Source organism: Aspergillus thermomutatus (genome assembly GCF_002237265.1).
Source record: "Aspergillus thermomutatus strain HMR AF 39 chromosome Unknown NODE_68, whole genome shotgun sequence".
NCBI lineage: Eukaryota > Fungi > Ascomycota > Eurotiomycetes > Eurotiales > Aspergillaceae > Aspergillus > Aspergillus thermomutatus.
This window is the reverse complement of record NW_020798117.1, coordinates 29,816-44,420: the sequence shown is the minus strand read 5'-3', so window position 1 is coordinate 44,420 and position 14,605 is coordinate 29,816. Positions and strand designations below refer to the sequence as shown.

Genomic DNA, 14,605 nt, shown 5'->3' with positions numbered 1-14,605 from the left:
CTTGTCACAATAATTGTATGTCCTTATTTCAGGCCGTGTTGATACCAATTATGAAAATAAAAGACGTTCGCAAGAATATCTATCATTCTTCCCTCTTGTCTCTGACCATCAATTCTACCGCGGTCATGGCGCTCCGTGTGATGCCATCAGTGTTAAGTATTATAGAGAGCCTCGTCTGCATGCTTTACATAGCACCGGGGGATTTCAAAAGCAAACCTGGAGGACTTTAGCTGATCCGAATGGAAGCAACGAAGATGATACTTACCCCCGTCCAAGTTAATGATTTGCCCGTTAATATAAGTCCCAGCCCTGCTGCAGAGGTAAAGAACAACACTGCCAATATCGGATTCCCGGCCAATGCGGCCTATCCACCAAATATCAGCTCACTCGCGTCCACAAAGCATAGATACCAACTCCATAAAGCAAGACTCACCAGCCGGAAATCTCTTCCCTACCTCTTCCTCCAGCCTGGACTTCCGATCCTCATCAAACCTGCCCATACTAATCTCATTCGGGAAAACGCCCGGCGCAATACAATTCACACGAATTCCCAATGGCACAAAGGTATGCGCCCACTCCCTCGTCAGATGTATCAGCGCCGCCTTGCTCGACGAATAGGCAAACTGGCCCTGCGAATGCGTCTTCGTCAACCCTGCCACACTCGCCACATTCAGCACAACACTCGAATGGCCCGGTGCCGCTCTCGATCCCTTATCAAGGAGCGGCAGCAGCGCGGCAGTGAGGAAATGGTGCGACCAGACGTTGCCGGCGTACGCGATGCGCCATGCGTCCGCTCCATCGCGGGTCATCCATCTGGAGACGGAGTCCGGGTCTGTGAAGTCGACGTCGGATGATGTGGCTTTCGCGCGGGGCTCGCTGGTGACGCCTGCGCTGTTGACGAGGATGTTGATGCCTTGTTCCTCGGCTCTGTTGAGTTCGGCTGCGATGCCGCGGATTCCGTCTGTCGTGGAAGTATCCCCTGGGAGTCTGAAGTAAGTTATCCTCGTCAGCAACAAGCGTCAGGGAAGGTGGAGGATGGGACGCACGGTATGATCTGTCCGTTGAACGAATATTTCTCCCCAACCGTGTCGAGGATCTCTTCCCTGGTCCCGATGATGTAGACTCGAGCGCCGTTTGCTGCTAATGTCTGCGCGGCCATGAGGCCGATGCCGTTGCTTGCTCCTGAAACGACGGCCACATAGCCCTTAACCTCGAAGAGTGTGGCTGCCTCGAGGTCATGGGCATTGATGTCCTTGAAGTTGTATCGGGGTGCTGGATCCATCTCGTTAAGATTCTTCGGCTCTGCAGATGAATAGATATCAGTATGCTGAGTATGTTGAAAGGCAAAATAATTGTTACTGGACCGGGGATGGGTGAGACATTTGTAAGAGTGATGGCATGTTGACATGTTTTTGAAGTCATCGCCTCGGTGTACTGCAACTCGCTGTTGCGTACAGTCAACGCTGCTAGCCGCTGCTTTGCGTGTGATCATAATGGATTTTCGTTCTAATATACTAGCTGTCGGGAGTTGTAAGCTTGTACCTTATTGAGAGCATGTGGGAAGTGAAGTTGAAGATGAGCGAACGAGGTCACGCATTGTCTGATTCAGAAACTCCAAAGCAATCCATTTAGCGTGGCAAGGGCGTTCAAGAGATAGTTCCAGTTAACCTTCACACAGAGATCTCTGGTAAAAAGGAATGAGTAATTGCATTGGCTGATAGAATGAAGTAGACAGGGGAGAACGCATAGAATTTCCCTTCCATGAAACATTTGTGTACAAGACTGCGAGTCGAGAAAGGTTTACCGCATTAGGTACAGGCAGAGCGCTAATGAACGATTTGATATAGACCTAAATTCGAAGTCCTTGTGCCTTCTTTGCCAGAATCTCTTCAACCTCTTTGGCATGTTTAGAAAAATTGTCCACCAGATTATCCCACATCTTCGGCTCGTGCTCGTGCTTCTTGTCGCTGTTCCAGGCATAGTCTGTAATTGTGAATGGCCGGCTGGACTCGAACATGAACGCAATCGATGCCTCTGAAATCTGCATCACAGGTGGCGGGTTCTCGGTGGCAGCCTTGAATTCCTCGTACGCTACACCATGGGGGACCACTGACCATACAGTTAGCATCTTATGCAAGCAACAGAATGATCATGCCGGCTACTCACTTCCACACTCAAAGGAAATGCTTCCGGGCCTGAAGGCATCCGAGCGGCCACCATATTCACCGTAGATCAGGCCCATCAGTTCGGAGGCAACATTGCGGTGATAGTAAGGCGGTCGGTAAGTGTCTAGATTTGTTAGCACGTCGATGGCATGTCTTTGTCTTTGTGAGGAGAACTACTTACGAGACGCTACATCCCACCGGGGAGAGAAGATGAGCAAATCGGCCAAAGGTGAAGTGAGGTCGCGGGACTTGGCTGTGAGTACACAGAAAATAGATGGATCAATATGATCGACGGAGATTGAGCCGACATTGACGAATTTTGTCAAGTCATACTTGTATGGAACCTATTGATGTAGGGTCAGCTTCGCCTTCTATAGTGGAAACCACGAGGAATGAGACATACATAATTACCATGCCAGGCAACAACATCGAAAGGACTGTGATTCTGTGTGCTCCTGAAGAATTTCCCTCCGAGCTTATAAATAATCTCCCAGGGTTCCTGAGCAACCTCATACTTTGCCTCAGGAACAAGGAAATCTCGAGCATTAGCCAAACCATTTGCTCCGAGCGGCCCCAGCTCGGGCAGCTCAAAGCAAGTTCCCCAGACTTCGAGGATATACCCACGAGAAGGGCCGTCAGGAAGCTCAACGCGGAAGCGAAGACCTCGCTGGATGACGACGATTTCTCCGGGCTGAACAAACAATGGACCAAATTCAGTCTGAATGTCCAGGGCACCTTGTTGAGGAATGATGAGGAATTCACCATCAGAATTAACAAAGGCTTTCTTCTTCATGCTGATATTGGCCGTATAGACATGAGTAGCGAGACCCTCGCGAAGTGTCGGGTCTCCTGATCCTGCTACAGTCTTGAGACCGGAGACAAAGTCTACCTCCTCACCAGTCGGAATCTCAAATGGATGCCATGCTAGCTGAGTTGGAGAGACGTGCACTCGAGGGTTTAAGGGCAGGAAATTCGACTCGGTATCTTTGTTGTCAGGAAGATCGGTCTGTAGCATTGTCAGCACGATTCCAATGCTCGAAGTGCCGTCAACGTACGAATCCCTGGTGAGCAACCGCCGGACGAGCACGATACAACCATGCCTTCTTGTTGCAATGCCGCGGGGCGACAAAAGCTGTCGCGGTGATCTGCTCGGCATACAGGCCGAATCTCACATTACGAGGACTGTTCTGGCCCTGTGGAATGGTACCAGGAACAGCCTCGGAGACAAATCTATAGAGAGGTCTACATCAGCAAGTTGAATCGCTAGATGTAGCTGGGCACTATACATACGAGTTGCCGAAGCCGGCTTGATACTAGAGGACTCAGCTATCACGAAGACACAGATAAGCGTAATGAGAACGTACCTGGTAAGGATCATTCCGTCTCGTGTTGAAAGAAGGAATGGTGCCGTCTTTTTGAGTTTCTGCCCAGTGGAATATCTTCTGATACTCCAGGGGATCCGATAAAGCGCTTGTAGAGGCCATGATTGCGGTTCAGTAGGAAATGATCAAGTAGTGAGTTCAGAGAAGCTCGATCTTCAATGGGTGCAATAGTGACCAATATCCAAGGGAAACACGAAGCCTCATATACCCTCTCCGACAGGGTCGACGAAAGTTGAACCAGAGCCATGATCAAACCAAATATTTTGCCGGACAGGCCCTCATCCGAATCTCCGAGCACGATGGAATTGGCGAGTGCTATTTTGGCTTCTGATGGCGGCGACGTCAGCTCGATTCAGGGCAGGTTGACCCAAAGTCCATACAAATCGGCATGTTGGAGAGGCCTTGCGTTGCCGAAGCCAAGTAGAGTGGAGCTCGGGGAGGGGAGATCGTAGGTGGAGCGATGTCGAGTCATCTTTCTGCTTTCATCGCATGGCTTGACAAACCCCACATGAGTAAGCTCTGAGTAACGCGGAGAGATGATGCTTTCGTGGAGAACAGTTCTTGATGGACGGGAATGAGTCTGTAGGGGAATTGCCGAAGGAGGGGGATTCCGAGGAGAAAATGAAGGTCAGACGACAACGCCCTGTGCATGATGTTGGGAACAGGCGGCTTGGCTGTACACAATCGGATTTACCCCAACTTTAGTCTCTACTTCATTCAATTTCTGAGCAGATCTCGAATTTTCAATGGCTGGGATCTAATTCAACAGGCTGATTTTGCCTGCTGTCAACGCAAACACTATTGGAAGGTACGCTCGGATCCCGGCCTCTCTCAGAACCTTGAGGTGCTCTACTCTTCGTCGAGACGCAAACTGCGCCTCGGTAATCTCCTTACACTCTCCCAGGGGCCCATAGGCGAACCGTCGGTCTTCTGACCACGGAGACATGCCGTTGACAAACTGTATCCAACACCTCCGCATCTGTTGGCCCACTTCATTTGCAGCGGGGTTGAAGGAGAGATCGAGTCCTCCAAAAAGAAACAGGAGGTCGACTGCATGGTGAGACCGACTTGAAGGCTGCCATGGATTTGGTTCGTCGACAACGTATCTGAAGACGCGTTTGTTCGCAGCTTTGAGCTTGTCCGTGACCAGCTCAACAGGGAAGGTGTATCGGGCGTCATTGACGAAATCTAGAGCGCCCAGTTTGCAGGCAGTAGGACGATCACGGACGACCTGGTACATCTTGCGCAGTTTTGTGCCATAATTTTTGTCAGTCTCGAAAGCCGCAGCAATCGATGCTCCGTCGAAGGTCTCGATTCCGTTTCTCCAAATGACAGACTATATAAGTCAGACTATGCGAGGGGCATTGTAAATGGGAGAAGGATGGAGAACATACCTCATATTCAGTATCACCAATCATGAGTTCTTCGACTTGTTCTGGCTTGTTCTCCCAATCCTGGAAATCGGAATCCTCCTGTATCCACATTGTATTCACATTGCACTCTTGTAATGCGCAAATCAGAGACTCAACAGACGAATGACGCAGCGACTCTTGTCCCAACTCCTGCACCTTGCTTTCGAGTGTGTTGATGAGTGCATCGCCTCTTTCGACCGGCAACGGTGAAGAGAGGTATAGCGACCCGGATGCCAGGACAGCTCTTTGGACAGGAGGGCCGGTAATCAGATGCGCATGAACATAAACTGCTCCTGCGCTCTCTCCAGCAAGTGTGATGTTATTCTAGAGTAAGAAAAGACATTAGCATCAGGCGTTCTTAAGCAGCGTTGGATCACCTACCGGATCACCCCCAAATTCTGCGATGTTCTTCCGCACCCAGTCAATGGCTAACCTTTGGTCCTTTATCGCGAGGTTTTTCTCCTTTCCATCGCCAAAACTAAAGATATTGAGACGGTAGTTGAAAGAGACGAAGATAAACGGCCGACCCTCCTTGATAGACTCAGCGACGATTCGAGTCGGGTCTATGGGTACTCAGGCATCAGCATCGAAGGAATAAGTAGCAATTCAGATCTCTTACCGCAGATCTTTGATTGAGCAGAACAAAATGTAACAACTTGAGAACCGCCTAAGAGACTGCCGTTAGCACAATCAATGCCATGGCTTGGTATCCCTGCAAATCTGCCATCATACCATATATCCAGACCAGAACAGGAAGAGGGCCATTAGTGCTAGACAGAGGAGGACAGGTAATGTCCAGATTCAGACATTCAAACTCATCCTCAGCCTCGGGTTCGATCTCGAAATCCTCCGGGATGCGCAACAAATGACGCATGTCCACATGAACCTGCGGACATTTTGGTCTGTTTCAACATCAGTTTTAGTATACCGAATTATCTCTCCATAGATGATGAAAATGGCTTCCTCGAGCTTAGGGACAAGACATACCCATATTTCGTAGCATCAACGACGCCCCCGTTGAAGCTTTCCACAGGCTGAGCACGCTCGAACCGTGCCGGTATTTTGGCATACTTGATTCCACGGAATTGATCAACTATGATACCGTTGAAATCCTTCCGAACGCCTGTAAAGAGTGCCTGAAGCCCTTGATGTTGTACTTGTGGAGCTGCCATATTCGCAGATTCAAATTTCAATCGGGTAGTCAGGGACGAGGAGGAAGCGTGGAAGTAGATTATGAAGCAGGTAAGGTTCTCGAGCTGTCTGTACTACCCATGGCCCTCTTTCTTCTCTGAATTCGCTCCATTACGTCGGTTGTTATGCTCTCTGTCAATTCCCGAAGCTCTCAACACCCCCATGCTGACGAGCATGCTTGCTGTGGGGCTGTTGCGGGGAGATCCATCATCCACCCCTCATGGGTATTGAAATATTGTATTGTAGCTCGGATGATGAGGACGGAATAACGGAGAGTCAGAATAACCAAGAAGTTTGGTTCTCAAGATATGATAGTAGCTCAATGGCAGGGTTGCCTTGAGGTCCGAAGCGCGTGTAGAAGCTGTTGGTTGCTGGGGTGAATCAGTGAATGGTTCTTAGTTCCCAAAGACTACAGACTTTCTGATACTAGCAACTACCAACGAATTATTTCTTTATGATGAGAGATTTTCCTACTTTTTAAAATTACATTATATATACGGTTTCGAGGCTGCTCGAGCATATGGTCTGTTTGACGCACGATCCCAGTATGTGTTCCGCGTGCCTCTACAGCCTATCCAGCTGCTTAGGCAGACTGACTCTCAGCATGCCGTTCTGTAGGCTTCCATATACGGCCACCCAAAAAAAGCAAGATAGGAATAGCAGACACGCCCGTTAGCAGACCTAAGACCCAAGTCATTGTGCCCCAGCCAGCGCTTTCTCGGATGAACCCAGCCAGGAATGGCCCGACTATGGACCCAGCTGCAAAAGCAGAGTTGAGGATACCGTACGCAAGTGCCATTGCGCCTCCTTTGCCGAAGACGCCGGGTGACTCAGCTTCTTTCTCCTGAACAACGTACGAGGCCTCAACAAAGAGCGGTGGGATCAGGAAGGCCAGGCAGAGCCCGATCAGAGCCAGCAGCACACAAAGCACCACTTTGTGGTTCATAGAATTTGTTGTGACAAGTCGGAGAAGCACGAACAATGGGACTGTGGTGAGGAGTGCTCCAGCAGCTACAAAGCGCCGAGCTTGGGGGAACTTGTCGTTGATGTACCCGAACAACGGATCCAGAAGATGAGGCACCGACACTGGGATGAATATAAGCCCTTGGGCTGTCTGTTTCCACCCGAATGTATCCTGAACGAAAAGAGGAAGTACGCTATCGAGAGACGTCAACGCAACCGACACAATAAAGTAAGCCCACAGCGTGACAAGCATTCGGTCCGAGGCCAACAGGGTGGCAACAGCGCCAAAGCGTCTCTTACGAGGCATATGTTGGTTCGCATCCCAAATTGTATCGTCTCGCGGTGTCGGGTTCGATGCTGCGTCATGCTCGTTGCGACTGTTACTGTCGCACTCGTCAGTCGGCAAAGGAAGAATCACACGCCCATCCGTAGGTTGCTTTTCCGTTGGATTGTCCACCGGTTCTGTTGACTTTGCGGTGTGAAGCCACTTCAGGGCATCTTTCCTCTCAATTAAGACGAGCCGCAAGAAAATATCAAAGCCGATTATACCGAATGCGAGACCGAAAACAGCGTAATAGCCTCCGTTCTCATATATAACACCCCCAAGGAGGGGGCCCGTCATTGTCCCAAGTGTGATGCCCATTGCCGCATATCCCATCGCCTCACCCAGAGCCTCTTTTTCAATCGTGTCAACTAGCAGGGCTAGTCCGACTGTCCAAACAACAGCTGCCGATGCCCCTTGAAACAAACGGCCGGCGATCCAGAGGCCCAGGGTAGTGCCTACACAGAGCAACGCCGTAGAAGCACCCAAGGCGACCAGCCCTATCAGGAGAGGCCAGCGCCTAGACTCTATCCGATCTGCTAGGTAGCCGGAAATAGCTGAATTCGACGAGAAGGTGAGTAAAATCGTCACGATATAGTTCGGGGGCGAAGGATGGTCAAACTCACGGGAAGCTGCCAGCAGTGCCGCTCCGTACAAGGCCAACAAGATCGAGGTCCATGATTGTTCTGATAGTAAAAGGTTAGATCCAGAAGGATAGAAGAATCAAATATCAACACATCTCGAAAAGAGGGATGCATACCATCATCCTCAGATAAACCGACTCTCTCATGCAATGCAGTAGGAGTCACAGGAACGATCTATATCACATTAAGATCTTGCACTTGAACCATTACATGGTAGCAAACGACAACTTATGGCAGAAAGGTCAACTTACAAGCCCATATAGCAGGATATCCTGACATAACTGGTTTTAGCATGTTTTTCTTTCGAGGATACCATCCGTTTCTGCCAACTTACAGTGAATGTTGCGAAAGAGACCACAAATATGACGAAGACTTTGGAAGACCTTAGCTCGAGGAGAACCGGTCGCTTAGGTTTTTTTCCATGTTTTGACAGCAGGCTGCCTAGGACCATAGCGAAGATGAGATTAAGCTGTACCGCTGAGATAGCATGCGGGTACTCGAGCAACAGAGACCACAAAATGTAACCGATTGGCACGGAATCCTAGTATCTAAGCATGGGGACATCGCCAGAGGCACATAACGAAGAAGCCAAAAGAGATAAATAATTTGGAGAAACTCGAAGATTAAAATACGTAGGCGATGATTCAATTTCAGGTGGCTCGGGGTCCGCGGGCCCCGGGAATGAAGGAATCCTCCCGCATTATCCAAGAGATCCAATTTGGTGGATCTATCGACCACGAAGCACAAGATTGGGCTATCTGCCTGTACGCGTTGTCGGTTTCTATATCTATTGACTCGAGACACATCATGTCCCTAAATCAAAAACCAAATAAAAAACCGGCAGTGGAATAGTATCACTCCATCGACTATGTACATCACACTATATGCTCCATGACCTTGGGCTAGAGGGTTCTGAACAAAGCAAGTACCTTTGCAAACTCATCTAGCGACACTTGGTCAGCGTGGTCAAATAAAACACTCCTTCTCAAACTTCCCTCCTTGTACGGCCCGTTCACTTGTCCGACATTGGGTGCAGGACCGTAGACTCGTGCCGTGAAGCCAGCTTCAACATCATTCTGGGCGATGGCGGGCCATGGTTTCATGCCATGACAGAATTTGAAAAGGTCTTCGGCGAAGGTGATTGCAAGCTGTTGCTGGTCTTGGCCCATAAACTCTCGGAAGTTCTGGAACAGGTACGCTAGATCAAGGATATGACTCGCTCGATCTTTCCAGGGTCCATCCCATGGATTCCCTTCGTTGAAGTAATAGACATATACGTCGTTTTTCCAGCCCTTTGCAAATGTCAGGACTGGTGCAAAGAAAGCAATGTCATTTATGTAGTTGAGAATTGATGGGAAGGCTTCGTCGTCTGTCATGTCCTTTGTGATGTTGTACTTGTCCAAGATTTGTTGCGTAACATCTGATTTCGATGAAAGGACGGTGTTCATCGCGGTAACGAACTTGCTAGCACAGTCTTTCTTCGTATGAGACATCAAAAACGCCATGATACTAGCCTGGAAGGAGAGAGAGTCGCAGTCAGTAGACGACTTGAAAGCGATTCATGACGACTTACGTCCATCTGAGCGTCGCCAATCATTAGATCTTCGCACCACTTCTTTCCGCCGGGAAAGTTAGAGCCTTTGTCAGCTACCTGCGCATAGGTAACGGCCGAGGACACCATGACTCCATCGATTGCAGGAACTGCTAGAACAGCTGGAGGGATTTTGGCAACCAAATCCTCACCCGGTATTTCCAGAAGGGCCTTGATCCTTTCCTCTGGACTGACATCGGCCAGCTCTAATGCTGCAATGGCTTGCTGGTAGTTCTGCTCATGTACATCGTAAGGCAAGGGTTGGATGAGTAGACAGGTACCACTCATCACAATAGCCCTCTTGAAGAGTTGCTCGTCAGAATCGAGGTGATACGTTACACACGCTAGCAAAGACTCAGTATGCCTGTAACGTAGTGTAAGATAATGATCAGCCGGACATACCTCCTCCAGCGCTCATCCCCGCGAGTGTCACATTATCAGGATCTCCACCAAAATCTGCGATGTGTTTTTGCACCCATTTCATGGCCACTTTCTGATCTCTGAGCCCGTTGTTGGCTTTGTACCCTGCCCGTCGAAGTTCATCAGAAGTAAGGAAGCCAAATGCACCGAGACGATAACTGTTTAAAGTGAGTCCTCGCCCATCTCGCGTCAGGATGAGTGGCCTTACTTCATAGAAACAGCCACTATGGGTAAATTCTTTTCAACAGATAACTTGACGAACCGCGCGTAATCGAATTGTGGCCAGGAGTTGGCTCCAAGCACCAGCCCTCCACCGTGAATGAAGAGAAACACTGGAAGTTTGGAGGCTGCTGTTGTGCCCGCCGGGATGGTGATATTCAGATTGAGACAATTCAAGTCTGATTGAGGAAGCTCTTTCTTTGGCAGGGTATGCTGAATGTGGCCCAGCTCAAAGTCACACCCGAACGAAGGAGACAAAGCAGTTGGGCTAGAGAGATTCCTTGAATTAGTCCACTGACGTGTGGTATATTTTCTGACCACTCTTACCCATCCTTGCTCGCGTCGAGAATACTGCCTTCACGCTGCTCGACGAGTTCCGCGTCTGCGAATCTGTCTTTGAGAGTAGCGTATTGAATACCCAGAAACTGGCTCACACCGTCATGAGTCTTGCCTCGAACGTCACCCAGCAATCTCGTTTGAAGAATGGTTGCCATTGTAAAGAATCTCACTGAGTGCAAGTTGTGAAGGTAGCAGACTGATGCGGGGAAATGTAGAAAAGAAGTCAACAGCATCCAGAGCCTTGTCCATGGCTTTTGAACGGTCTCTCTGGAGGACAATCCAAGGACTCAATTAGCCTCCTGATTGGCAGCTCTCCATACTTCGGTAATAAACTTACCCAGTAATATGCCATGATCTTCGATTGTCAGGTTGTCAACAGAGCTGAGGGGTAATTCCGAACCATAGGGTTTCTCCGACTTCGTTCCCCGATTTCGTGGTCAAGTCCTTCTTGGCTTGATATGCGGTAGAGATGCCAATGGCTTCACTAAATGGCTTCGCTGAAGCGAAGGGTTGTGCCAGACATCCTCCAAGCCGAGCCAAAGTCGAGGTGTTGACGCTGTCAAACTGAGGTGAAAGACACAGAACCCTTAGATATTCATCGGATATCCTCCATCATCAGGGCCATTGCCCCGCAATTCCCCCACATGGAAATGCCGAGAGGCCCGAGAGTGCCTTAAAACGAAGAGAAATAGACCTTACGGGAGAACCGTGAGTTGAGAATATGGTGGATATACAGTGTATCTACGATGTCTTTTGAAATATCCAAAAGTCTAGCACATTTGAAGCATCGGTAACGGTACTTCATGTATAGATTCTGAAGACATATTTCTTAATCATATATCCATCATATCCAAGCATGGATATACCATATCTAAGCATGTATATACCATAGATATACAGTAGCTACTACATGGCAATAGTGTGGAAGTATGATGTAAGCCATGGATTGGTTTCTAGAGATATATGGCTCAGCCATTCAGTAACATTCCTTAAAGCTACCACCATGGATCCATACTAGATCTACCAGAAATATTAAAAGTTTCCCTATTTCCACGGAGTATTGAAAAGTTATACATGATCCATCATATCTTCAACTCATGGTTCTCCCGCTAGGGAGTTTCTGTATCGCTGAGGGATTTGATTGGAAGATGTGCAAAGTACTGTGTGGTATTTATTGTTGAGCAAGCAATGATGCATACGACATGTGCGAAACGTATGCGAAGAAGTATAGCCGGGTAAAGACAACGATTATATTCAGTACTAGACTTCAGGCGACAGAGAACCAAAATGTTGTAGTGCAGACCATCCTCGAGGATGTGGATGTGGCGACCTCTATTACTCTGGCAACAAGCTGTTAGTAACCGTATCTTATCCTACAAAGACAGTGTATATACGTGGGGAAAGGAGATCTAGGATCTTCCCAGTCGCGCCTCAACACCATATAGCGGTCCTACACCCACAAGGAGGCAAGAAGGAAGCAGTTTTCAGATATTTGGAAGGTTGGCCTCTTCATTCTGATCATGATTGAAAATTCATGCTGTAGCCACCAGTCTTGGGATCTTGGACGAATTTGAAATTATCCGTTGACAATCCAAATGGCTTGAGGATGCCGTTTCCGAGCTGCATGAAGAGTTAGTAGGGCTTCAACAGCGTCAGTATGGAAGAGTTGTCGGCTCACATCCTTCAGTTTACCCATCATCTCCGCCATCTCCTTCTCCCGTGCCTGGTTTATCCTCCCGGGCAACTCGCGAAGAGCCCTCTGCACAACCCGCTTGTCGTCTGCAGGTAGGTTGTCCATCCCGGCAAGCACTTTGTAGTCCTCTTCGGCGCCTTGTAAATTTCCCCAGCCGCCGAGCTGGCTCTTCGCTCGTGCACGTCTCATAAGCGCCTTTGCCCGAATCCGCATCACGTCGTTCCTTTTCTCGTCCATTCTCTGTAACCGTTTGAGCTCCTCCTCCTCTGCCTCTTCGTTCTCACCGGAAATCTCGACCACGGCGTCTATCTGTTCCGACGATTGAGGGGTTTGTTTCGTTTGGTCTTTATCCGGATTCTGCTGTGGAGACAGCGGGATGATGTTTTCGAGACGATCAAGACAGGCAGTTGCAGAGTCAACAGATGCCTTCCAGTCTTCCAGCTTCAGGTAGCATGCGGCCATGTTGCTTCGAAGGACGGCAACTTCATAGTCGAGGTAATTGGGACACGAGGCAAGGGCACGGTCGTAGCAGGAAATAGCCTGATCATAGCACGCAGCAGTAAACAGTTTGTTGGCTTCTGTTTTGATTTCGTGGGATTCTTTCAAGAGGCGCTGTTAGGACGGTCGATATGAGCATCAGCAACCATTTCTTAGGAGAGCGACAATCAGTAACTCACGGCTTCTTCTTCTGCGGGAAACCGTGCATCGTGGAAGACATCCTCGCCTTCGCTATCGGACCCAGGCTCGGGTTTCTGAGGATTCTTGTTCAGATTTTCTTCAGTCATGTTGCCTCGAAAGCGTTAAAAGAGAGTGGAAGCTCCCGAGAACGTAGCTTCGAAGCTTTGAGTGGATAGTTATCGACGATCGGGAAGCCCGTCGGACAGCCGGACTCGATGAACCCCGACCGTTCCCCTCGATGATAAAGCGGCATGAAAGAAATTCCCGACTGGGTTACAATCCAAGCCGATCGACACAAGAGTGTGGAGTAGCCTTATCTGAGCATCTTTGAACGACAATTGAAGATCTGCTCCTCTTGTCACTCTGCAGTATCCCTCTCGTCTGTACAAGGACTACTTCACGATGACCAAAACCGAGTCCGAGTAAGTTTTCGGGCCCAGATTCACCCAATCCCATGCCCATGGAATTTCCACCCCGCTGACTATCCCTCTCTAGTAGATTCCCCCCAGTGCGGGCATGTCTCTTTGATATGGATGGATTGCTCATTGACTCAGAGGACAAATACACAGAGATCACGAATGCAATTCTCCAGGAATTTGGAAAGCCGCTGCTCCCTTGGGAAATCAAGGCTCAATTACAGGGTCGACCACAGCCTGAGGTACTTCCCCCGCATCTTCTGTTCACTCAGTCATTGAGACTCGAAGGACTTGTCTCAACGCTCTGATGTTCTGTCCTAATCTTGTGTCGTACAGGCAAGCAAGATCTTCCACCACTGGGCTCAACTCCCCATCAGCCCCGAGGAATTCGGCGCGAAGCAGGCCGCCCTGCAAGCCAAGTACTTCCCCCAGTCCCAGCCACTACCGGGCGTTAAAACTCTCCTGTCCAAGCTTCTCTCCACCCAGAAAACGGACCAACCAGTCTACATAGCCCTGGCGACCTCGTCGCATAGCAAGAACTTCAAACTGAAGACCGACCATCTGCAGGATCTATTCTCCGCATTTCCCGAGTCCCAGCGCGTACTAGGGGACGATCCTCGAATTGGTAAGGGAAGAGGAAAGCCGCTACCGGATATCTACTTGCTCGCTCTTGAGACGATAAACGAGGGCTTGCGACAGCGAGGGGAACGCGAGATCTGTCCCGAAGAGTGTCTTGTCTTTGAGGATGCGGTTCCTGGTGTCGAGGCGGGTCGCCGAGCTGGTATGCGGGTAATTTGGTGTCCTCACCCGGGCCTACTGGGGGCTTACAAGGGCCGAGAAGCAGAGGTGCTGGCTGGGCTGACGGGTGAACACAAGGAAGAGGAGAAGTCCGCCCCAGAGAAGGAGGCGGAGGAGTTGACGGCGTGGAGAATTCAAGGCGCCGGTAGACCTGGTGAAATTGACGATGGGTGGGGAGAGTTGGTGTCGACTTTGGAAGACTTTCCTTACGAGAAGTACGGTATTCATCCTGCGTAGCCTTGTGTATTTTCTCTAGTTACAGTTGTCTTTTCTGTTCCATTCTCATACTGTACATGAAGCGATGTGAATATGTCAATAGCAAACCAGCAATGATTGATCGAATCAAAGAATTAGTGCAACGATGGGGCATGA

General features: G+C 49.4%; 6 protein-coding genes across 6 annotated transcripts; 1 reads left to right on the top strand and 5 right to left on the bottom strand.

The window, feature by feature from the left end:
- Positions 1-184: 184 nt before the first annotated feature.
- Positions 185-1,282, bottom strand: CDV56_105220 (SDR family NAD(P)-dependent oxidoreductase; the record flags this gene model as incomplete). The annotated part of the gene is made up of 4 exons (XM_026758839.1): positions 185-216; positions 266-364; positions 434-987; positions 1,047-1,282. 4 exons carry the CDS (start codon positions 1,280-1,282, stop codon positions 185-187), a joined length of 921 nt encoding a protein of 306 aa, XP_026615364.1.
- A 567-nt stretch (positions 1,283-1,849) lies between these two features.
- CDV56_105046 (putative homogentisate 1,2-dioxygenase) lies at positions 1,850-3,649 on the bottom strand (the record flags this gene model as incomplete). The annotated part of the gene is made up of 7 exons (XM_026758665.1): positions 1,850-2,109; positions 2,167-2,289; positions 2,347-2,509; positions 2,569-3,171; positions 3,221-3,395; positions 3,456-3,478; positions 3,530-3,649. The coding sequence occupies 7 exons, from the start codon at positions 3,647-3,649 to the stop codon at positions 1,850-1,852; spliced, it is 1,467 nt and encodes a 488-aa protein (XP_026615363.1).
- A 655-nt stretch (positions 3,650-4,304) lies between these two features.
- On the bottom strand, positions 4,305-6,131 carry CDV56_104837 (putative carboxylesterase; the record flags this gene model as incomplete). Its single annotated transcript, XM_026758456.1, has 6 exons — positions 4,305-4,883; positions 4,942-5,283; positions 5,341-5,522; positions 5,579-5,626; positions 5,692-5,861; positions 5,947-6,131. The coding sequence occupies 6 exons, from the start codon at positions 6,129-6,131 to the stop codon at positions 4,305-4,307; spliced, it is 1,506 nt and encodes a 501-aa protein (XP_026615362.1).
- A 602-nt stretch (positions 6,132-6,733) lies between these two features.
- On the bottom strand, positions 6,734-10,803 carry CDV56_104440 (putative carboxylesterase; the record flags this gene model as incomplete). The annotated part of the gene is made up of 9 exons (XM_026758059.1): positions 6,734-8,121; positions 8,196-8,253; positions 8,331-8,351; positions 8,414-8,620; positions 9,009-9,593; positions 9,653-10,014; positions 10,073-10,248; positions 10,299-10,577; positions 10,637-10,803. The coding sequence occupies 9 exons, from the start codon at positions 10,801-10,803 to the stop codon at positions 6,734-6,736; spliced, it is 3,243 nt and encodes a 1,080-aa protein (XP_026615361.1).
- A 1,363-nt stretch (positions 10,804-12,166) lies between these two features.
- CDV56_104209 (uncharacterized protein) lies at positions 12,167-13,126 on the bottom strand (the record flags this gene model as incomplete). The annotated part of the gene is made up of 3 exons (XM_026757828.1): positions 12,167-12,268; positions 12,327-12,953; positions 13,019-13,126. 3 exons carry the CDS (start codon positions 13,124-13,126, stop codon positions 12,167-12,169), a joined length of 837 nt encoding a protein of 278 aa, XP_026615360.1.
- Positions 13,127-13,421: 295 nt separating this feature from the next.
- CDV56_104062 (haloacid dehalogenase superfamily protein) lies at positions 13,422-14,470 on the top strand (the record flags this gene model as incomplete). The annotated part of the gene is made up of 3 exons (XM_026757681.1): positions 13,422-13,441; positions 13,515-13,677; positions 13,772-14,470. The coding sequence occupies 3 exons, from the start codon at positions 13,422-13,424 to the stop codon at positions 14,468-14,470; spliced, it is 882 nt and encodes a 293-aa protein (XP_026615359.1).
- Between the last annotated feature and the right edge of the window lie 135 nt (positions 14,471-14,605).